General features: G+C 37.7%; 1 protein-coding gene across 2 annotated transcripts in view; it reads left to right on the forward strand.

Moving 5' to 3' along the window:
* Nucleotides 1–262: 262 nt before the first annotated feature.
* Nucleotides 263–25,492, forward strand: part of tup (LIM1_Isl and LIM2_Isl domain-containing protein tup) — a 32,673-nt gene continuing 7,443 nt past the window's right edge. For both annotated transcript variants that reach the window (XM_066389803.1, XM_066389804.1), the window contains exons 1-3: nucleotides 263–679; nucleotides 23,040–23,232; nucleotides 23,659–23,978. In XM_066389803.1, coding sequence (XP_066245900.1) covers nucleotides 535–679; nucleotides 23,040–23,232; nucleotides 23,659–23,978 — 658 coding nt within the window. In that variant the 5' untranslated portion in view covers nucleotides 263–534. The remainder of the gene's footprint in view (nucleotides 680–23,039; nucleotides 23,233–23,658; nucleotides 23,979–25,492) is intronic.

Genomic DNA, 25,492 nt, shown 5'->3' on the forward strand with positions numbered 1-25,492 from the left:
TACATCTCAAACACCGCCAAGCTACCTACCGAGGCTACATACACAACCCGAACATTATGTGGGGTTGGGGGGAGGGGGGAAGGAGGGAGGACGGGACATCGATCCACCCGACCATTTTGTCCGTGCCCCACGGGCTGGCGCGCCAATAGGCGTCCGTTACGCGCAATCGCGCAGGGCGGAGCATTCGGTGTGATCGGCAGTAGGGGGCACGACCCGCCCCGAACTAGTGACGATGCTGCCCGACCGGTCCGGCGGCATTAAACGGGCAACATCGTAACGTCAGTTCGTGTGGACGTTTCTTGAGTGACGGTCGGATCGGTGTTTCATACACCCCACTATTATAGGTATATTTTTGTAACACTACTTAACTAAAAAAAAATTTGTTTTTTCGGTGGAGTGTGCAGGACCAACAGTTGATAACACTTTTGATTGTTGGAATTCGGAACCTTTTGAGGGAGAGTGTGTATTACATGTGCCTTTCCAAGTGGATGTTGTTTGGGGGGTGGTGACTGTGGTGACTCGGTCGGGGGCTCGATGGTGATGTCAGAGCAGGCAGGCGTTATCGCCATGCATCACCAGCTGCCGATGCACCACCAAAGGGGGCTGGTGCAGCCCAGTTTGGTGATGAACCCCATCGGGGGCGGAGATGTCTGTTCCGTGGATGGGAGCGGCACAAACAGTGAGTACTAGTGGTCAAAATTCAAATCCGCAACTAAATAATACAAACTTGATAAGTATCCGACGGATAGACGCCTTAACCGATTTGTCAAAACCAATAAAACGTACCACCCATAATGGGTACCCACTTCAGCACTTGTATAGTCAATACCTCCTACAATTTTCTTCAAGTTAAAGCTAAGAACCAGCCAACAAACCAAATAAAGTAAAAAATTATTTAGGAAATCGATGGAGCATAAAATGCTTGTTGAGTGCTGTAGAAGATCTTTACAACGGCCATATTCAGCGAAGCTCAGCAATTTCACTTAAACCAGAAATTGCGCTACTGTTGATTGTACCGAAGCTGTTAAATATGAAAGTTTTGCATTTTCATGTATATTAAAAAAAAAGTAGAGCAAGGCCTGGCCGCATTTTAAAGTCAAGAAAGTGGATAATTGCTGGAGCTTAAAATGCTTCCTGAATGCTGTAGAAGATCAGTACTGACCTGTACTGGATGGCCATATTCAGCAGGAGTCAAAGAACTAACTTCAGCTAGCAGTTGCACAACTGTCGACTCCGCTGAACTTGACAAATCTGAAAGTTTTCCATTTTTATGTATAGTCAAAAAAGTACATCATGAACGTGCTGGCCGCATTTTAAAGTCAAAAACCCGAAAATAGGCAATTTCTAAATGAAAAATTTTCCCAAGAAAAATCTCACATTATTAAACGATAAAATGATTTAAAAAACTATTAAACAAATGAAAAATGAAGTGAATAAAAACAGGTACGTCCAGGGGATAAGTTTGAAGTAGAAACTAACAACAACAAAAAAGTCAGGATTGTTCCAAAAAGGGTTAAAGAAGTTAAGTGATTAACCATAAAATCGTTACTTATCACTCAAAGTTATAAAGTTCATAGAGGCTCAGAGAAACAAAATACGGCACTGATATTCATTAATGTTGAAACCTCATAACTATTAATTAAATACAAGAACCAATCAAGTTCCAAACAAAAGGAGTTAAAAAGGTGAAAAGACAAGAAAACTGTCCTGGTTTACCTCTTAAAATTCGTATAAGCTATGAAAAACACAATATGTCACTGATTTTCATGGATCAGCTTACAGATTAAAATTTGACTGCTTTAGTATAGAAAAATCATGGTCGTGACGAGAAACCTTTAACAAATCAATAAAATTGAAGTTTTTTTCATATAGCTAAAACTTGATTGTTTGTTTATTTTATTGCATTTGAAAAATTTGTTCATACCGATCCAACAACACTAATGCTTTTCAAAAATATTTAAAAATCACACTTTCAAGCTTTGTAAATCTACTGGATAGGCGCGAGGGGCGCACCTACATGTTCAAGTTATCAGTTTAAAATTTAAAAGAAAAAGTTGTCTTTGTTGTCGTTTATTGCTCTAATACATTTCGAAAATTTATTTTTTTTGTTTCATTTTGAAAATTGTTTAAATTAAAAATAAGAACGTTAATGACATATTATTGTTTATTAAGCGTTTAACGATTCTCTGCAATTAAAAAAAAAGCATTTAAAGCTAGTAAAGACAGGCACGCATAAAGCACTTTTTTCAAGTAACAGCGACAAAAAAATCATATGAAGGAAATAAAATTTGGAAAATTGCGAGAGTTTAAAACGCTGTGATACGCCAATGATTTAAGCCGTGTAAACCGTTTGATGCAAGGGTTCTCTATAATTTGAAAAGTTACCTTATAGGTTTAGTGCAACAAAGCCGTACTAAGGACAATTTTTAATTGAGAGAGGGGGCGGAAAAAGTAGTCGGGACTGTGTACTAAGCACCGAAAGAGTATTCCGCGATTGAAAAAACATGTATTTTAATTCAGTAAAGACAGGAGCCTACAAAACATAATTTTGAATTATTGAGTTTTGATATTGAAAAATCTTAAAATAATAGAAAAAAATCATATATATGTACATATACATCGCATTGTGAAGTACTCATGACTCTCACGTCTTAGACTCTTCAGCGCTGCGCGGGTGCTTTATGATTAAAACTTGACGTTCAGTACTTCACAACCTTGGTGTATAATATACTATTTTCTACTACTACCTTTAAAAGACACCATTATTAAATCTCTCCAACGCCGGTAAAGTGCATTTTCCTACCCTATTTTTCGAAATACTTGAACAAGGCGGTGGTAATGACGGATATTTAGCTCATTATTTACCTAGTGTGCTAATGAGGAAATCGTCCACAATATCGATTCTCGCATCTTATACCTTTAAGCGATGTGTGCGAATTTCAAGATTTAAACTTGACGTTCGTTGATAATAGCCTATTTTACAACTTTAGAATACAGGGTTCATCTTTGGAAGCTGACACAATCCGTATTGAAAAATTACAAGTTTAATATATTTTTGAAGTGTGTGTTAGGTGGTTTTATCGAAAAAACATGACACTGTACAAATATTTTCGACCTGATATGATTTCCGGTTAAACCGGAAACTGAAGCTTACTTCATGTTTTTAAATGAAACATGGCAGTTTTTTTGAATGAAAATGGTTTTTTTGCCGAAAATAAACATACATTTTATAATACAACATAGTACCGATTCTTAACAGTTTTTGACATATTTTAATTTTTACAACTTTTTCGACACTTGTACAGTTTTACTAGAACTCAATTACCTATAAAACTAATTAACATAAATTGATGAGGTAAATTTTAAACTTCTAGATAATTAACTAATTTTCATAAACAATTAAAGAATTAAGAAAAATAGTTGAAAACGTTTTTGAAACAAATTTTTGAAATTTAGAGTTTTTCAATTAAAAAAAAACTTTTTTTCTAATAGCACTCTACAATTATTTTTTCGCCATTAAATTGATAGAAAAAAAAATGAACAAAAACAATATACATTATAAGTATTAAAAACTAAAACTTTTTGAGTAAATCGAAAAAGACTATAAAGCACTTTATACTGCGTAGGTAATAGATACATCAGCACACCTTTACACGACCAAGTTGCCCAATGTTTATTTTGATTATTTGTTTTATTTTTTTACAATGTCAGATTTTTTTTGCAAAACAAAAATGCGAACTTTCGAAACACATTAAGCTTGTAATTTTCCATATACGGATTGTGTCTGTTTCCAAAGATGTATGATGTATAATGTACGATTTTACGGTATTTTACTCATATTAATCAGACTTAAAAAACCACATAACGATTTAGTAATTGATTTCACCAAGAAGACTTATCGTATTTTTATTATGAAATGCATGATGTGTCTTCTATTGCGTCCAATCTTGAATCGATTGAATGTTTGAGGAAGATTGAAAATATACAGGTATTAATAACTACATTTAATGCATGATCATTAACAGCCTAATTAGTAAGAAATAAAAAAATGACACAAAAACACTTATATGGTATGAAAATGTGAAGAAATGTATGGATTACCAATTACCGCCCTGTTAATGTTATGTATTACCTATATTTGGACCTATCAATAATTTTGTTATCATGAAATGGGTTTTTTAACGTCCGGAATTCATTAATGAAGAGCAAGGTATTTTTTGGTATTGCGGACAGTAATTAAAGACTTTTTAGCGTAGTTCGTAAAGCCATGGCACAGAACGGTTGTGGTTGCTGGTTGAAACCCAGTCGAAGGTGCTGGACTTTTTCTTTAATCTTAATTACCGTCCACATTGCCAAAAAGTGCCTTGCTCTGCATTAATAATTTTGTTATATGAAAGGATAAAATAGTTACACGAGCATATAATAAAGGACATCATCCCCGATGGAGAAGTTTACGTTACGAGCAAAGCGGGTGGCGTAACATTTGTGAAAGTATAATGATCATTATATGTGAGTACAATATACTTTGTCTGCAGGTAAACATCATACTTTTCGCAAATTAAGCACCTAAAAAGACCTTTAAATAATTCCGTTATATAAAACCATTCTTGTTAAGGCTAAATCGCAGTATTTAAACAGGTCACAGTAAAATAAACCTTTTCATTTTTCATTTTCCAACAGCCATAGACAAAGGCTTTTTACTTCGGCGAAATATCAACAAGTTCTTTTAATGCATACAAAATCATTTATTAATGTTCCACACCAAAGTATATTTCTTTATTAATGCACGATTTTATGGGCGTTGTAATTGTTTTGATGTGGCTAACTGCGCCCAAGACTATCGTTGACTAATCACAACATCTACGCATGACTCGTGATAGGCATCTGTCACTTATCAATTTTTGACATAGGGGTTTTCAAATAAGAAAATATAGGAAGGAAAGTGGGAGAGTATATGTCCAATCCGGGACCTAATCACCAAGTACGAGCCTGAAACTAGGGTGTACAATTAAGACCTAGGGCATCACGGCGATTTTCAAAAAAATTGTAGAATAATATACCGTTTCTGTGCAACAAGTGCAAAAATAATATATTACTGTTTACTTAATGCCCATAAAATAGTGTGACAACACACTACTTTGCAACTAAATTTGCAAGTAGAAAAACGATATTAAGAACCCAATGGACTTAGTTCAATTTGGTTCAAACGTTGGATTTAAATTTAAGTTTAATATTTTTTTAAAAGCAGTTTTCCCATGATTTTTTCAAATCACCTTAATTTAATAAAAAGCGTCAATAAAATTTAGACTGGTTTGTATCGCTAAAGTTTAAACCCGACCTGAAATTTAAGCTCTAGATTTGTCGTATATCCGGTTGATTATCTATTACAATTTTCATTTAAACTTCACGTGAAGTTTAGACTGAGGGTATTCAACCGAGCCTTAAAAAAAAACCCCAGGGAAATTCACACTATTAAGAAAATGAAAATTTCCTCACTTTTCAACACTTTTTTCATAATTTGATCGTATGATAGACTCAACGTTTATCGTATATTAATATGTTGTATGTACCTACTGATAAATACAAGTGGAATATATTAAGATATTGTATTATCGCACTTTTTGTAGTGTTGCAAATTATTTATCCTTGAGGATATTTTTTTTGATAAAATAGGTTTTTAGTCTCAGAATCAGACAAATTCAACGAGAATTACTTTCACAGCAAAGAAGTAAAACAAAATTAAGAGATATAGTAGAATCTAGGTACACGATGTTCATTAGTAGCTGGTGTTTGGACTTATACCGAATAGGACGTATGCCAAAGCCACCTGTCCCATAAGAAGTAATGTAAAAATGGTTAATTCGTTCTAATGTAAAAAAAAACTCCTCTTAATATGGTATATTTATGGGATTGTAAAATAATTTAAAAACTGAGTCACTGATAAAAAAATAAATTTTATTACAGATTTTTAAAGTTTTTATATTATATAAATCTTTAAATCAAAATCAAATCAACCTCTCCTTAATACTAAAATAAATAAAAAAAACAAAAATGTTCTATTCTGTGAAGAGTCCCATTCTGTTTGTTTTATTTTTCCACTTTTGGTTGTTTTTCAAAAATAACAAAATGTTACTACGAAATTAAAATCGAAATAAATTTAACAAAGTTATAGACCGTGGCACCGCGAAGGTCATTCTGGTCTAGTAGACTGAAAGAACAGTATATGCACTAATTAACGACTCTCCCCACCAGGAATTACATAGTTTCAAACCAAATGAAGTCAATATTAATTCATGAATAGCGTAGATATTATAATTCTACTTGTTATAAGATGGTGCGTATAATTGAGTTAAGTCGTGTACCGAACAAAGTCGCATGCTGAGCAAAATTTGTTTCGTCCAAACAGGACATGTTCCAAATTGGACATATTCTAAAGCAAGTACTACTGTATAATAAAGACCAAAGATAGCATAAGCAGAGACGATGCAGGGTGTGATATCCGAGTAATTCAAAATGTAACGAAAACGACAAAAGCGATCATGAACGACGTGGAAAATCAAAAAGGACATACGTCAAGTCACGTCACATATTAATCATATGCCAACTACGTCAAAAAACTAACCTAGAAGAACGAGGTAAAATCGTGCGTTGCGGTAATTATTAAGAGGTGTGTCATGTAGAATGTAGTCATCTAGAACAATTTTTTGGGAAACCTTCGGGAAAATTGAATTGCTACAAAATTAAAATTGATGCCCTAAATATTCTCCCCTCTATTATTCATTAAATTAAAATTTGAGGTGTAGAATCGTTTTACAGCTCTGCTCGCCTACTCAACAAAGCAAAAGGGGAGTCAAAGTAAATCAATCTGTGAAACACTCAACTTACTCGCCCAGTTACGACCGCGAATGAACTCCAGAATGTGTGAAGTAAAAAAAACATGCCTTGTGTCAAACGTCAAATGTTACGATGTCTAGCCCTCTTGAACGAGGTTGAGGTTATAATTTAAATTAATGTACTTTTGCATTGAAAAAATCACAGGAATAATTGTTAAAAACATTAAAATTAGGTTTTGTCTTGAATATTGCCCTTTGAGCCTTTCCTAAACTGAAACCCTATGTTTAAAATAGTTTAAAGGGATCAATTTTCCAAGAAGGCGAAATCTGCTTAGCACACATCAAGCAAATGTAAAATATGTTAATAAATTAATGTAAAGGCACGTGGTAAAAACAAAAAAAAATAGATGCTGTATATAAAGTGTCAAATTATACCGCGCGAAGCCATTTCGAACAATATTTTATGGTTGTGATTAAAATGGAAGTTTCATTATTAAAAAGCGTAAAAAAACTAAAATCGAGTATTTTTAAGTTCTGAATATTTTCTGTTAGTTTTTTTCCTAAATTGAAGTACTGCGTGTAAACTTGTTTAACGGAATTAATTTTCCAAGATTTAGAGGGATATTGTACCGACCGTTATCAAATAAATATCAAATACTTCAATAAATTAATCTAGATCAGTTGCTAAAAACAAAAAACATGCTGTTTGTCGAGCGTCAAATTATGCGCCTCGTGACCATATTGAGGTTATGATCAAAATAAATCTATTTTTCTCAATGCAAAATCATAGAAAAATACAGTATCGGACAAAATTAGAGCAACTTTTAAAATTCTAATCTATTTTTAGATTATTTTCGCCAAAATAAATTCTTTTATTATTATTGTTAAATCTAAAGTGGTTTACCCTTTTTTACATGGAATACAAATGTTTAAATGAATTTTTAATACAAAAAAATAACAATAAATGGAATGCACTAAATTTGTTTGCGACAAAATAAGAGCAACTCGTTTTAGATTTTGTTCATTTTTCATTATTGTTCGATTTATCTTCGGAGTAATAGTTGCAAATATGCCTCGAGGTGTTCATTATTCCGTTGACCTTAAACAAAAAATTATTACAGCCTATCAAAGTGGTAAATCACAAAAAGTAATATCTGAAGTGTTTGGCATCAGAAAAGATGTGGTTTCAAAAACCATCAAACAATATAACCAGCGAGGAACGATAACAAACTTGAAACGTGGTGGTCGGAAAAGAAAAATTTCAAAAAAATTAGATCGCCGCCTTATAAGACTAAGTAAAAATAATCCTAAAATGTCCCCTCGCCAGCTAATATCAGAAGTAGGGGAGGAAAACCTGTCATTTCGGAAAGTACAACGTCGGTTAGTGGAAGGGGGTTTAAAAGGAAGAAGACCAGCCAAAAAACCCAAACTTTCAAAAAAAAATAGAGATGATAGGATGTTATTTGCAACATATCATAAAGATTGGACACCGCAACAATGGAAAAGAGTTCTGTTTTCAGATGAATCGAAGTTTTGCTTATATGGAAGTGATGGAGCTCAATGGGTACGTCGTCCAGATGGACAGAGGCTCAACCCAAAATACGTAAACACTACAATTAAACATGGAGGGGGGAACGTTATGGTTTGGGGTTGCTTCTCCGCTATTGGGACTGGTCCAATTTATAAAATTACGGGCAAAATGGATAGATTCGTCTACCAAAACATTTTGAAAAATATTATGTTGCCTTATGCCGAATGGGAACTACCATTAAAATTTATTTTCCAACACGACAGCGATCCGAAACACACGGCTAAAATCATTAAGGCTTGGTTTGCGCAAAATAAAATAGAAACAATGAAGTGGCCAGCCCAGTCACCAGACCTTAATCCTATTGAGAACCTGTGGGAGATTGTAGACAACAAAATTCGAGAAAAAAATATATCGAATTAAGATTTATTATTTCAAGAAATTGAAAAAGCTTGGAAGTCTATTGATCCACATATAATAACCAATCTTATTTCTTCTATGCCCAGAAGATGTGAAGAAGTCATTCAGAATAAAGGGTACTGGACTAAATATTAATTTAAAGCCGTTTTGTGATAATTTAAAAGCGTATTATTGTAAATAATTATTCAGTTGCTTTAATTTTGTCGTGGTTTAATTTAAAGAATGTATGTTTATTTTGATTTTTTCCTTAAGGATTGTTATTAACTTTTGATTTATATGTATCAGTTCTAAAATACCTTTCATATTACATTTATAATTAAAAATCTGATTTTCAGAAAACATATTTTTAATTAAGACCAATTTTACAGAGTTGCTCTAATTTTGTCCGATACTGTATATTAAAAGTTTAAAATAGATATTTTTTAATTCCTGAATTACTTCTTTAAATTAAAGTACGGTATGTAAGCTGATTTAGTCGAATCAAATTTCCGAGATGACTACATCTGTTTGTAATATGTTAATCAAATGTCAAACATGGAACGACGATTTAACCTAACAATACAATTAAAAAAACGTGTCTTGTGTCAAGTCAAACGTCAAAAAGTACGACATACAGTCATCTTACAGGTATTGAGATTAACCTGGCTGCACGTTAGCAACGAGAAGCCTTCATATCTTGCGAAGAAGAAAGGAAAGAGAAGAAGTCAATCAAAGGCGGAATCAAAATTGACCTCTTTTAAAGGGATAATTCGATTGAAATCGAAAATTGAATGTGTGTATGAACCATGACCTTCAGAAATTTTTAATGGGCCATCGCGGGGTATCTAGAAGCCGATCGATCACAGATTTTTGGACAGCAAACTACATCTAAAATTTAAGAAATTCTAAGCATTTTTAGATTGCCCTAAATAACTACCTTGGTTACGAACCAAAAAAACTGCTCCTTACACCGTGTGATCTCTAATTACCGCCATCCGCGCACAAAAGACCAATTTATTGTTAATTAAACGCAGAAAAAAAAAAGAACACAAAGCAACTTAAGCGTGTTAAATTGAATTAACAACAACAACGGACGTGGATGAGCGGTACCATCGGGAGCTGGGCAATTTCACAGGATGACCTGCAGAACGAAAATAATAATAACCCATCCCAAGGTATATAGATAGGCATCTTTCTCTCTCTCTCTGTGGTATTTTTAATTCAATCGCGGTGCCCTGCCAAGTGGATCGCTGCTATTTTTGCTCAGATAGAGATGGATGGAGATGATAAGGATGATCATCGTCACGGATATGCGATCTGTGTTGGGAACTTGACCTACGCGTATTACAAAGCGAGGCTTCCGCCAAGGAATTATTGCGTAATAATCCGTTTTATATGGGGATACAGTTCGTTATTGTGTGCGATAAATGCTGCCGGCGGAATCTGTTATAATCCAAATAAGGCACGAATGTCGGAAACGTAAGAAATCTTCGAAATTCACGTAACACCGGGTTTCGTCCTATTAAGAGACGTAGGAACGCATCTCCCGCGCCTCCCTCAGAACGGAGATAATAACACCCAACAAAGACCCATTAAAAACCAAAATAGGTGGGCAGTGAGGGTAAACAACGGACCGTCAGGTACGAGAAGCGGCCACGGCGGCATCCTGTACCCTCACAATGAACCCGAGACTCGGTAGCGACGGCCCTCGTTAGCACCGGGGTGCTAAATGCCCCCCTGGCGGCCCTTTGTTGGGCCTCGCCACTGCGTCGATTGAGTGAATGCCCCCGCGTTTATGGGCCCGCGGGTGCTAATTTTTTTATGGGCGTGGGGGTCACATCAGCGGCGGCAGGAATCCAACGACAAAATTTTCCACGGATCTTCCGTGAAATAACATCGAAATTTCGATTCGATGGGGACATTTCTGTAAATAATAGACAGTTTCTGGATTTGGCAAATGAGTCGGGTTTGGAAGTCCAGCAAATGTCGCATTCTATTAGGCGTGTTCTAAATTTTTAACCTCACTTAGTGAGAAACACATTTGCTGGATTATAATTAAAGCAGACGTAACGTGACAGTTGACAATAGTCAACTGTCACGTTACATATGCTCATGTCAGGCCGTCTCAATAATGTACGGTTAAGATTAACTATGTGCGTAAGATCCTTAAGGGGGTCTCTTTACTTCTCAAAATATGTCAGCTTTTTTCTTTCTCATTTGTACCAAATTTCTGAGTCTCTAGCATACGTCACAAAAATCGGCCACCGTGATAATCTTGAAACACCGCGAAATTGTCAGTGACCATTGTGAAAGGAAGACATTTATAAAAATATGTATTCCGCATGCAACTGTGAAAACTTCCGAAACTTTTAGACACCCCTGAAGATTCGGCAACAGGGGTCACTTTGACAACTGATTGACATCTAAGTCAAATTAATGAATAGCGAATTTGAAGTACAATTAATCAAGCCAATTGGCTGCCATTTTGGAGGTTATAGTACCGAGTGAAGTAGAACCAAATCTTGTCTTATAATATAGGCAAAAAAATATCGAATTCTTCAAGTGTTTTCCAGAACTACATTCCCCTTCATACAAATACCAAACTGGAACAAAAAGAATAAATTTGGACTAGTATCAATTAATTGTTATTGTGAAGGTCAAATCGCCCTTGCTGGGGATTACCCGGCAGAATGTTGGCAAAACGGAGAGGCCATTGTGATTTTAAGAAGAAAAACTTCAGCGACCACTAGTGGGCAGAATGCGAAGCGATTAATTCTGACATTGAATTTGATACATATGATTTGTTGGACTTGCACAGCGCTCTTCTCGATAGTTTTACCCTGCAGTGTGTAAACTAAGCTAAAGTAGAATTTCAAACGCACATTACGTCGCTAATTAAAGTATCAAGTGCAGCGAAGAAAACGCAATTTTTTAATCTAAACGTCACGACTATAATTAACCTTCCCTCGTAAAAAAATTAATAATTACCATAGATAACCAACGTCCCTGTGGAAGCGCGTTTTTCGCCGAACTATTTCATACAAACTGTAATGCCTTAATTAGCTAAACAGGTGATAATTAGAGGCAAGCATTCCAACAAACAAGCTTAGGCGATTAGCAATTGTTGCAGAAAAATTGTTGGTACATATACGGGCCAGACTTAGTGCCTATTGATATTAAACTAAAAACTGGATTATACCTACATATCAGTTGTTTTAAAACTTATCATATATAATTTATGGGAGACCTACTAATGACCCGTTTGGCTTATTAAGAACAACACAATATTTCACGGAAAAACATATTCTTTATCGGGGCAATTACAAACTTCAATAATTACACGCCTCATTAATAAGTAAGTAAATGATTATTAGCATGACACCGATACTGTTGGAAACAGCACGCATACAAACAGTTTTTGTGCTTCTAAAAATCACCTACAAAAACTAAGCTTTTTATAATTGGAAAATTATAATTGATTTTTGTTAATTTAACTTTTAATTTTAATTTATTATTTAGTATGGCATTAAATTATACGTATATTTAATTAATTTTCATTTTAATTCAATCGTTAATTAAAAAAATTATTCAACCTAAGCTGGATTAAAGCAAACTAGATATATTACTGATATTAGGCTAGTGTAGAGGACATTTTGCTTACATCCTTTCCCCTTCTACAGTTTGTTCCTTAAATTATAACTGAGAGTGTCGAAAAACATACTTATAAATCGTAACCTCAAATGACATTATTTGTCAAATTTAACGTCTATGTATCGCTTTAAATTCTGTCGACTAGACGTCACATGAGGGTAATTATTGAGATACCATGTCGAGCATTGTGCCACTGTTTTTGCCGCCGCAGTCATTAATGAACTTTAGGCAGATAACAAATCATAACCTCAAATGACTTTATATGTCAAATTTAACGTCACATGCGAGTAGTTATTGACATGCCATACCTAACATTGTGCCACTGTTCTTGCTGCAGCACTCATAAACCAACTTTAGGTCGATAGGGTCAAGGTCCGGCCGTCAAGCCGGCCGCTCCGCTTCGCCATAAGGCCTATTGAGATTTTATATCTGGTTTTAATTGAAAATTACGTTCCCGGTGTATCTGGCATTCGCGGAAAATATAATTGTAATTACCTTCAACGTTCGTTAGATTATACCTATATTCGCGTCCGAGTTAACCGGTAAAACTTAACTGCTTCCCCCTCTTAGACTCTGAGGGCGCTTAATTAATCTAACATAGATAAGGGCCTAAGGCGAACACAGGAAACGTTTAAATAAGTGTAACTGGAGACGGCTTAATCAGAAAGGGGACGCAATGTACGTTTCTATTCGCGAGTTTGTGTTGACAAATGGGCGCACACTATCGAACGCCTCGGTGCGATCAACATAAATCACTTCGGTCGGTGGTCACAGGGCGATTCCGCAATTATTTGCGATGGTCGGCTTAATAACTCGCAATTGGGCATGCAAATTCCGCCGATAAGAGCAAACGACGATCGGCTCGACCATACTCGAGATGGACACGAAGATAGCGAGGCTTGTCGGTGCGATCGAGCGGGCTTCGCTTGTCTTATGTCTGTCACTTGGTGCGCCATTGGACTGTTTTGTTGCTACCTTCCCTGAGACTAGAATAAATCCCGGAATTGTTCCTCCAAAAATACATTAGATAGAGGCTAAAACTGAATTGAGTGCTCCATCAAAATGGCCACAATTTTACTGTGCTTAACGTGACGTTTAAATCGACATATGACAAAACAATTTTTACTTGATGAAACACTCTCAAGTGGTCTATTATTACATGCATTTTTATTGCCCTTATTCATAGTAATTCCTTGAAGGAGTGCTTGAAGCTTCCTAATTCGAAGAAGCCCTGGGCCCTTAGTTTCATAGACGCACCTTCCGCAGCCCTTGTGGGAGGCTTGGCATCTTACGAATGAGACAACATTGTATTTACTATTGAAAATAAAAAATCTGACGGATCCAATGCCTTGAAAATACCAAAATAATAAACAACTAAATAAATAAAGTTTGCCATAAATACTAATCTAATGGGGAAAAATCTGGTGAACGTGCCGGCCAATGCATATCTTCATGTTTGGTATCTTTTATAGTTGGCGAAATTCTCATGATTAGGCTCCAGAAACGGACACCTTGCGTAACCTATATTTTCTATTTCAAGGAGTCGTCAAGGTACCTTTCTCTTTACCTCAAAATTTTTCCTTCTCAATGAAGGTGCGGCCGCTTTAATAGGGTAGACCACAAGACGGAAGAGGTCGCAAGGCCGAAGCATATGTTACATTTCCTTATCAGGCATCGCATTCGTTTTTCTGTAGTTCTTACCAGACTCACAAGTCGACGCTGGCGCCACATTACAATCAAACCTTACTACACGAAATATCCGAAAGGAATTTTAGACAAATTCGGGCCTATTTCGATACGGTTTTATTGCCGGCTTTATTACCGAATAAGTTTCGGAATGCGGCTACACGGATACGATGGCGACCGTAAATTTTCGGACGGAAACAGGAAAGTTGTTGCACGGCGAGAATGTGGACTTGCTTTAGCCCTAAAATTTCAACTTAACTTGAGGGGGGATAGGGGTAAAATATTCCCCGATATTCGAGATTTGAGTCAACTCACTATCGATACCCATCGATCACGATCACCTTACTGGCGTCCACGCTGTCACACCGAACCTGAAGTTCTAATCGATCGCAGATCGTATTCGAAACGTCAATATTTCATTGACGTTAAAGAGGCCGCCGCGAATGATGGGTCGATTTACCCAAGGAAACGGGCATCGCTTCATCAAATCACCAGTGGCGCCCTTTCGCACTTAGATTCTTTTGATTCCCAAATTCAAATAAGTGATCCTCTAATTTGAATTAATCAGAATTTTTTTTCTTATATTTGACAATCAGAGTTGCTTATTTTGATAACTGAATGAGACAAGCCTAACTACCATGTCACATGTCTAATTGAACTTTAGTGGGTGACCGCCGGTCCCTAGGCACAAAAGCCGTCCTGGCACCTGTCAACATGAACTGTCATCTGTAATCAAATGCAACGTCGCAACTGCTACAGATTTTTATTTATTCCTAGAAGTGAAGCTGATGAAAATTGCAATGGAAATTTTCACGGTTTTCAAGATTTTATTAGAGAAGTTCCTCGATATTATTGTTCGAATGTTGCATAGAAATTTTCACGATTTTGGGATAGTTTTCGAAAGATAATTGAGCCAAGTTTTCATTTAAATGGCAACAGAGCTGTTGATTTGTTGAAAACTACCTTAGTGAATGTGGGAAGATGGCAAATTGTCAATTGTCAAAGTACTTTGAAAAAGCTTTTGTGTTTCAATCTAACTGGCAACAGAGCGTTGTTGTTTTGTTACTTAAAGTGACTTGATGTTTTGCTGGTTGCTGAAGTTTCTGTTAAAATTATAGAAATTGTTGGAGAACTAGATTAAGCCTAACGCACTCACATACTTGACAACTCGTTGGAGAAATCCTCAGGTTTGTTATCCTCATTGCTCTGGCATAAGTGCCGGCACGGAAGCTTGCAATTGTCATAATACATTACGTACCTTTACCGATGGGTTCGGCCTCACCCATCGACACTTTATCTACGTCTATGAGAAATCTCGACAAACCGCGAACGGCTTATTTAGTTCTTCGGCCCCTCTCCCTTCGTTGGTCGACACATTTTTCAAAAAAACCGGAATTAATCCGCCGACAAAGGGGTATGCAAATGGCCCCAATAAATTACAAAATTTAACCCGATAAGATTTTTTTATAGTCGGCGCGCATGGTAATTGCCGCCGTTTATCAAATATGGCATCTTTTTGCCGCATATTTGAATTGTTTGATTTATGCGAGACATTGGAAAGCAACATTGAACGCCGGGGATTCCTCATTGTTCGCACGTTTCCAACGTCGAATTTCAGCTATTTCAAGATGCGGATTGCTCTATAAACATTTTCGAAATTCCACCTATACCTGCCTAATAAAGCCAGCAGCCGGGCGAATTTAGCGATTCCCGGTGAATTATCGGCCATCTGAGCAAACAACAGACCAATAAACCGGTGGTAATCGCGGTCCTTATCTGGGGCTCGATCTCTGCGGGGCCCCATTAACAGACGGACTCATTAGCGGCGACGGCCTAAAATATATGCGGCCGTTGCTAATTTGCATCGACCCCCGTGACGTTGCCACCTCCTCGGTCGCGGTCCGGACCCAAACACCCCGCGATTTCGGTAAATTGGCAACGTCCGTCGCGCCGGCCCGATCTGTGTCCGCGTGACGAGCCGCGACTACCTGCGCGTCGACGGCGTAAATAACTCCCAACACGTCGCTAATTGTTCGAGCTTATCTTAACGCTCATCTCGAATTGCGCGGCATCGGAAGATTATATCCCTGAGGCAGTGGCGCTACAACTGAAAGGTAAAGGGATATAATTCCTTAAATACTAACAAGTGTCTGAGCAGGGGCAAAATTACAATTTATCACTCGATAACATCCCATGAGATCAGGGAATTGAAATATATTTACCGTCTATTTGTAAAGATGGTCAATTAATCTTCCAATGACCAATCAAATTTTCCTCAAAGTAATTGAAGAACTCCTTACAAAAATCCTAAAATTTGTGTTTTAGAAGTTTCACTTCTGAGCATAATGTCAGTGGTCACGTCGAATTTGATGACAGTTGACATTCATGTCATACTCCGTCATCTGCCATTAAGGGCCTTGAGGTAAAAGAATATTCTGTTGGTATTAATACTCGAAACTATGAAACTAACAGCTTCTTTAAAAATCTCACGATAATCGCGTTAAAATGGTCAAAAAATCGTGAAATTTCCTATAAAATAGTCATAAAAATGTACAAAAATCATAAAAATTACATCGAAATTTTCAAAGGTCTCACTGCTAGAGAAAAAAATCTACAGCTATGACAATGTTGTACTTGATGACAGGTGAATATTAACGTCATTTTATGATATCCATCATGATAGATTTTGGACTAAGTGTACGCCGATCTGGTGCTTTAATTTTTTATCCAAAGTAAAAGAAACTAATAGGCACCTTCAAAATCGCTTTAAAAATCTTCGAAAAACTCCTTTAAAGATCCCAACAAACCCTAAAATTTACTTTGAACCTTCTAAGAACTGCAGTTATGAGAATAAAACTGGTAATAGTGGCAATGTCGCATTTAATGACGGATACCAGTTGACGTACGTGTCATCTTTTGACATCGTCGCTACGATGGATTTTTTTCAACTGGCTCCACACAGCCCTTTGAGGAAAAACATTTATTTTAACCCGACAGAATCGATTATCACCAACTGCAATTTCCACTCAATCTTCTCCGCACAAATCAATCGTCGACAACTAAATGGAACCCTGACAAGTACATAAAACAAACTATAAACTCGACTAGAAATTTGTCCGAAAATAATCGGGCAAAATCTGGGGCCGGAGGCCCAAATGGAAAAAAGACCGTAAATATTGATTCAGAAATGAAAATAAAAAACCGCCGACACATGTTCTAGAATAATATTTATGTTCCTATCAGTCAGCGGACGCAACGAATTAACCTAAAAGCCGGTAATGGAACGAGAAATAAACGCATCCACTGTGTGTTTATGTAGCGCCCATTTCTTGTTTCCCCCTTTTCGTCGAGTAGAAATATGTGGTGAAAAGTGAGTAGCTATTGGTATTATAACAATCAATGATAGATATAGGCAACCATCAATACAAATTGCATGACATTGGTCCAAATTTGTCACGCGATTGAACAAAATGTCAATCTGTCAAAAGGAGCAATATGAGAAAAGTCAGTTAATCAGACATTTTTAGTTGTATAATCATTAAAAACTCAACCATCAATATAAACTGAGTCATGGTGGACCAAATATGTCACGTGGACCATACAGAATGATATACGATACCTGTCAAGTAATTTGTAAATACTGTCCAGACGTGGTAGGGTCAGGTAACAACCGGAGGCGTATATAACAAGGCAGCAATGACTTCATTTTTCGGTATTTATGACCTTCTGACAGTGAATAGGACCACAAGACCCCCGCTGTGTGCCCATTGAGCCGGAATTTGCCATTCAACGTTCAAGTGGTTCCGTTAATGGTGCGTCTACGCCGGACAAAGTTCTCGGTTTACTCACAAAAAAAGTTGACTCTATAAGGTTCGAGGTGTTTTGATTGTTTTATATGTTCCGTAGAGAGTTGGAAAAGCTTTTTGACCACAGGGCGTCGTTCTAGCGTTATAGAGTTTATCACGGCGTATGTCAAACCTGTCGCAGAATGGCAAAACCATTAAATGTCATCTATAATCAAATGCGGCATTACTACTGTCACAGCTCAAAGATTGAAGGCAAATTTTGTTATTTTTGTTACGGATTTTGTAGCAATGGTTATACTAATAACGCAGTTTTAGAAAGGTTTGTAAGATCATTTTTATGTTCTCACGAACACTTGGTTTAGTCCAACGCTGCCCCTGCTACAGGTTTTACCTGCAGTAATCTTAGAACCCGAAGATACCGCTCTAACAGAACAATTCATATTAAGAAGAGAAATGCGACAGTGGCAACGCAGCATTTGATGACAGATGACAAATAACATTTCATGCTTTAATTCTGACATTCGCCATGATTAATGTGACAAAAGAACGGCGCCCTGTTGCCACACAAAATAATTTTATATATCAAATAAATTCTTCGATATTCAGATGTCTCACTATATTTCTCTCGTTATGTCCATTATGACCAAAATTAATATCACTGATATTCTGAAAAAATCGCGATAGAATAGTCCCTCTCTAGAGGTACTAACTTTTGAAAATGTTTTATTCTTAGCCAGAATCACACAGCCCATGTCACTTTGTTGACTGAGCAAAAGTGGTGTTTTTCAATCGGAATGGTACACGTTCAAAGCACAGAGAGCAATATTACTATACTCTATTCCCACGGCATAAAAACAAAATAGGAATATTGTGTATTCCCTTGAGGTAGTGTTAGTTTTGCTCTTTCCAAGCTTCCTTTTTCAGGATTAAAGCACTTTTAAATTATTTTAGAATAGATGCAGAAAATTGCGCCATTTCAACATTGTTAGACTACAGCATACAGGGTCTCAATTTTTCCTTGCATACGCGGCATTTCACTTTTTTTACGTTTGTTTTATCATACTGAGTGCGCACCGACAAGAGTGCCCGAATTCACCACTAACACGCGAAAAATGGTCGCTGTACTGTCCTCTCTGCGCAAGTTCCTCCAATCAGCGCATGTCAATTTGCATTTTTGGCCGGTGACAGGACCGTCAAGTGGCGTTTCGAAACGTCAACGGGCAGAAATCGCGTCTATTTTGTTTACAAATTCACTTCACTGACGTTCCTGTAATCCGGCGATCATTACCTGCCAATTTCCTAGTTGCCTCGACTTCAAACCAACAAACGTCTACCATTTAAGCCCTTAATCCCCGAGAGCTATTAAAGAATTTAGTAAACATACAACGACCGAAATCCTCTTAGAAAAATCCCAGGAGAGATACAGAGTGAAAGGCGGAGGATGCGCTCAGGGGTCGACGTCTGTACGAGGCCGGCAGCCGATAAGAGCGGCGCCACGGCCCGAAGAATGCACCAACTCGAACGGGGATTATACAACAACCCGATATTCAAGGGGGTATTATCACAAATAAAAGTCGTGTTTACCTCGTTAAGGTCCGGCATAATGCGACTTAGCCCGTCTGGGGGCCCCCGTACAAGGCGAGAACCACCAGCTACCAATCGACAGCTTTAGTTATTTATTTATGTCATTTCTCCCCTAAATATATTCGTAGGCAAGAATCGAATCGACATGGGCATTTAAAACTGTTAGGCCATCCTTCGAAAAAGTCGTAATTCGGGCCATTTAATGATGAGCCCCGAAACAGTAAATTTTCGAACCGGGCGACACCAGACACCGACACCTCAACGCCGGCCGGCGCCTCGGACCGTGTCGCCGACTTGACACCGCTCGATGGGTCCCATAAATCACCCTTCTTCACTTATTTTTATTCCGCATATAGGGCTGTTTCTTCGTGCAGCGGAAGAGGAACCTTTTGACCACCGGGAGGATTTATCCCGTAGAAAGTCTTTGGTACCGGGTTGGAAGAAGACTTGATATTACCGAATCCAGTGAATTTTTCTACTTTCAAACTTTCCACAGCTCTAAGCCGAAAAGTACCTGTTTCCGCTTAGATTTGTGTTATTTTCGGGGAGCGCCGGCTAATCGACTTATGACGGTGACAGTCCTATCCCACATACGGAATAGCCTTGATGAAGACTGCGAATGGCAGTCGAAACGTCGGCCTGCTCCCCCAGTCTCGAAAGATTGCGACCACCAAAGTGAATTAATCTACATCGGTGAATTTCGGACTGAACGATGCCATTATTGTGAATAAATGTTCAAATTTGTAGGTTCAAAAGCACAGAAACAGGGGCGTGGCAGAGCCCTATTTAGGGTCGCTACACTTCACGCTTGAAAAAATTTTGCAAAAGTCGGAAATTTTCAAAAATTGTAGCTACCAAAGTAGATGTATTACATCGACGAATTTTGGGCTGAATGATGCCTTGAGTATTGTGAATAAATTGTAAAATTGGCAAGTTCACAAGTAAAGAAACAGTGGCGTAGTAAAACCACATTTGAACTGCGTTTCGCAGTTGGAAAACTTGCAAAAGTCGGAAATTTTGGAAAATTATAGCTACCAAAGTAAATATTCTACGCCAGTGAATTTCGGACTGAATAATCAGAAAAGTATTGTGAATAAACAGTAAAATTCGCAGGTTCATAAGTAAAGAAACAGTGGCGTAGTAAAACCACATTTGAACTGCGTTTCGCAGTTGGAAAACTTGCAAAAGTCGGAAATTTTGGAAAATTATAGCTACCAAAGTAAATATTCTACGCCAGTGAATTTCGGACTGAATAATCAGAAAAGTATTGTGAATAAACAGTAAAATTCGCAGGTTCATAAGTAAAGAAACAGTGGCGTAGTAAAGCCACATTTGAACTGCGCTTCGCGGTTGGAAAGCTCTTAAAGAAGTCGGAAATTTTGAAAAATTGCAGCTACCAAAGTAGACATTCTACACAAATGAATTTTGGGCTGAATGATGCCAGAATTGTGAATAAACGGTAAAATTTGCAGGTTCAAAAGCGCAGAAACAGTGGCGTAGTACAGCCACATTTGAGAAAACTACAATCCAAATTTAGAAAACGTATTTAAACGGACATTTTAAAAAAATTACTGTAACTTTCCATTCGGATAACTTACTTACTCGCTCGGCAGTCTGTTAGTAACCCCACAGCTCAGCTCTAAAGATGAAGATAGCAAGTAGGTAAATTCCCGGAAAAAGCCTTTACTGAATTACCGAAGGGCTTTCGGAAGAGGCTTAAAACTTATCTCATCCCTTGAAAGTTTGAATCTCCATCGCTACCACTGTTCATAGCAGCAAACAAGCAAAATTTCATTGGAAATTACCTTCACGATGTCGTCAAATGGAAGCGCAGGAAATAAATCTAATACGAGATGCAGGACGCACAAGCTTAAATGGCGGTTTAATTTATGAAGAAAAGTAACAGTTTTCTTGCACCTAAATCCGTCTTATTAAATCGCAGTTAAAACTAACGAGGGTAATTGAAAAGTATTTACGACAAGGCGCACTGATTTAACGGAAAAACGTGTATGATGCCCGTATAGGGCTTATCATATCTGATGACGGTTAATTAGATTAAATAGCGTAATTTCACCAGACTGTTTATTAAAAATTATACTTTGGCGCGACCGCTTGCTTAATAATGGAGAAAACACTCGGATTACTTTGAGAATTTCAAAGCATTTATGGGGCCGCTGGCGACGAAAGTGCGGTCAAGAAAATCCCATGTTTTGCGGGCAGCAAAGAAGGGTTTGTGGTGTATGTTGACTTGATATAAAGCTTTTTGGTCCCTCATTTTGGGTGTGTAATGTTTCTCCATTTTCCTTTTGATTTTCATTAGTTCCAATGTCTACGTTAGTTGCTCAAACCTCGATTTTTCAAGAAAATCTGCATCATTTCGATTACATAATTAAGTTAATTCCCAAAATAACAACGTGGAAACCTCGCCTGAATTTAATTCGCTCTTCGTCGATTCAGTTTTCAGGCCCTAATTGAGCGCATTTCAATATTGAATGTCCCCCGCCACCTAGTTTGGTCATTTATCCCAAGATGGCAGCACTGCATAATTAAAACATGCTGCATGGTAATCATTGCGCAAAGTAAAACGTGTCATTAATAAGTCACAATTGCGTCATCCAGATGCCAATTTAGAATCTGAATCACAATGAAATCAATGAACAAAAGAAGAAATTTGGAAAAATAAGCGTGGCGTAATGGCGATTTTTTTAGTACGTTCGGTTTATTCCATACACTACGAAAACGGGAAATTATCCAGAAAATGTCTAGAAAATTCGAGAATTTCAAGACAGTGATTCAAATATTACTATCGTACCGAAGAGAGTCGGAAACGTGTTAAAAATATAGTGAAATGTTGATTATTCTTAATCTTAAATTTATTTCCTAATGGAACAAAGTGCGCTAATGCGTTTCATAGATTCTAAAAATTTCGTAAATTTGCTTGACTATTCAGAAATTTCATTCAGCATTTTAAAAATCAATGATGAAGTATATCTAGCATCAAAATATCCCAGTGCCTTCCACGGAATCTAAAAGCTTAAAAGAAACTTTCTAGAAAGTTCCAGAACTTCATTTGGCCGTCTTAAATCAGCGTCCTTCAACGACGGTTGAAAACGACTTTAAAAATTTAATAACCACTATCACTGTTATTTCACCGTAAATTGCTTTAAGGGATTTTCGAAGTCTGCACCGGAATAGTAAGAACTGATGAAATCAAAAGAGTGAGCGTATTTAGGAAATTTTCTGCGGTCAAATACTGCAGGCCGCAACACTTACAGCTAAAGTTTGCAGCCTGTTTTTCTCTAGCAATTTACTTCGACATGAATTGAAAATTGAAGATTTAAAATTCCAGTTCAAATTTAAAAAATCCAAGGAAACTCTACAGTGTTGCCGTTCTCTGAAAGCGCCCATAACAAATTCAACCTATTGCACCTCATAGAGAGTTTCCGATGAGTAACCTAAACTGATCTGAGCAGAGCGACTTCAGGCAGCTCTATTCCTGATCACAAACTTCGCGTTTCGATCTCACAACGGTGTTTTCCTTTTTTTTTTTAGAAAAACCCCGAAGACTGAGTCACTGCGTAGGTTGCGGGGGCCAAATCCACGACCAGTACATCCTGCGAGTGGCCCCCGATCTGGAGTGGCATGCGGCCTGCCTCAAGTGCCAGGAGTGTCACATGTTCCTGGACGAGAGCTGTACGTGTTTCGTGCGAGATGGAAAAACCTACTGCAAACGTGATTATGTTAAGTGAGTATTCGCTGTATAGTCTTCATTATAGTGTCAATCGTTGACTGTTGTTTTTTCATTCAAAAACAACATGTCATTTCGAGCTGCGAGGAAGATGCACGAATGGTGTCTGCGGGTGGCGTTCGCTCGGGAAATCCTACACCGCGTCTCGGGTTATGTTTTCTTAAGTTTTTCTGTTTGGGAAGCGGCGAAAAGATGCGGTACACCTGCATTAGACCACCCGTAATGCGTGTATTTCTATGAATCAGTCAGAACAAACCCCAAATTTTACGCTGAAAGGTCAGCGAATCCCGGCAGTTCTGGTGTAAACATATCAAAACCCAGAACTGTTCCGAATGCACCTTAGTGCAATCAGAACGTAATGCGAGTTTAGAAATTACATCCAGGGTGTGAGTGAGAGTTGTAACATGCTTTATTGGTTTTCAGATTATTCGGAACAAAGTGCGACAAATGCGGCAACTCGTTCAGTAAAAGCGACTTCGTAATGAGGGCGAAAAGCAAAATTTACCACATCGAGTGTTTCCGGTGTTGCCAGTGCGCGCGGCAACTGGTGCCCGGCGATGAGTTCGCGTTGCGCGAAGGAGGCGCCTTGTATTGCAAAGAGGATCATGATGTGATCGAGGGTCAAAAGGGGGAGTCCCGGGGCCCAGCCACCCCCCACCCGGGTTCCACCGAAAGCAACAACAACACGAGTCTGAGCAACAACAACCACAACAGCAATTCGACGGAATTGGGCTGCATGAGTGGTAAGTATTGTTTATGCGTTTTAGCGCATAAAGGACGCATAATCGGGGGTGTCTTTTGTATAATCCCGGCGGGGATTTGCGTCGTCCATTAGCGCCGGCATTAGCCTAGGATTAGCGAGGCGTGAAACGATGGCCAGTCGGGATTAGGAGCGAGACAGAAAAGCGCTTTGTGCATTTTACATCAAAAGGACACGTCCACGTTGTTTCAGGACGTTACGTGTGTGGTGTGGGTAATTCAATTTATTAATCCATTAACTCTGGGAGTAACTAGAGTAACGCACAATCTTGAACGAAAAAACACGCAACCTTTGAAGTTTAAGCCTCTGGTTCGTGTAAATATTTGATCAGGTAAAACGGCCGGCTTCGACGTAGTTTTAAACCAAATAAAGACACGGTAAACAGCGATCGCCGGCCTCTTGGCTGCTTTCTTCGACTGTTCGGCTTGGTTGAGATCAAACACTCCAACTATTTAGGTTAGACGACCCGACCGAACCATAGACGTATGCATAATTCGATAAAAGGAATTAATAAAGCAATTGTTTACATTGTCTACAGGCAGGTTTGATGGTGTTAAATCACTAATAGAGTAATTAATCGTCCACAATAGGTGAGACCATTAGTGAGAGAAAGAAATCAATGTGTATATAATATTGTTTCCATTGTCTACATCATACTTTCTCTGGTGAAAACTGTCACTAAAATCTGAGAACGAAGATTTGAACGAAATAGGCACCTGTTTATTTCTTGTCGGGTTAGTTTGTTTTTTAAACAAAGGTATATTTCTAGATGTACGCAAATGTGTCTCACAATGGAACTGAGTTTCTAGGTTTACAATTAGTGCGATTCATGGAGGGTAGGTTGTTAAGTGTGAGTGGATTTCTTAGTGTGAGTGTGTTAGTAGTGGTACTGTCTTATTTCTGAACTGAAGCTCTTGACGCAAACCAGGAATACCTGGGAATACTTTGTGTTATAGCAAATAGGTTAACTCTGAATTGGCGCTATCACGGAAAAAATTAAATCGATATATGGCAATTTTTTACTTTGTCTACGCGATTTTTATCCTTCCAAACTCAGTTCTGGGTGTAAATGTTGCTCACGGAATTATGGGCCTTGTTGCGATTGTGCCTTGGGGCCAGTGTAAGTGCGATAAGTATGTAAGTTCTTCGGTATTCGTGGACCATTGAACGAGCCTATTTTTCAATGTTACTGGTTGAGCTGGTCTTGAACGTGAAAAGGTGTGAGTAAGAAGTTATCAAAATAAATAAGTTTACATTTTGACAAGCCACCTGACATTGAGTTAATGCCACTAGGGGGAGTAGAAAATTGGTGTATTTGTTATTCTTAACATTGTCTACATAGTTTTTTTTACTGTCTGATAAAATGAACAAATTCAGTAAACTCGTGTTTTTCTTTCGCATGTAATGCTAGTGATGGCTAATACAAATTTTATAAAAACCTTAATAAAGGTTTCAAAGCAGTGATGTGTTGATGACAAGACAACAAATTCGGTTTTG

The sequence above is a fragment of the Euwallacea similis genome, chromosome 4 (assembly GCF_039881205.1).
Source record: "Euwallacea similis isolate ESF13 chromosome 4, ESF131.1, whole genome shotgun sequence".
NCBI lineage: Eukaryota > Metazoa > Arthropoda > Insecta > Coleoptera > Curculionidae > Euwallacea > Euwallacea similis.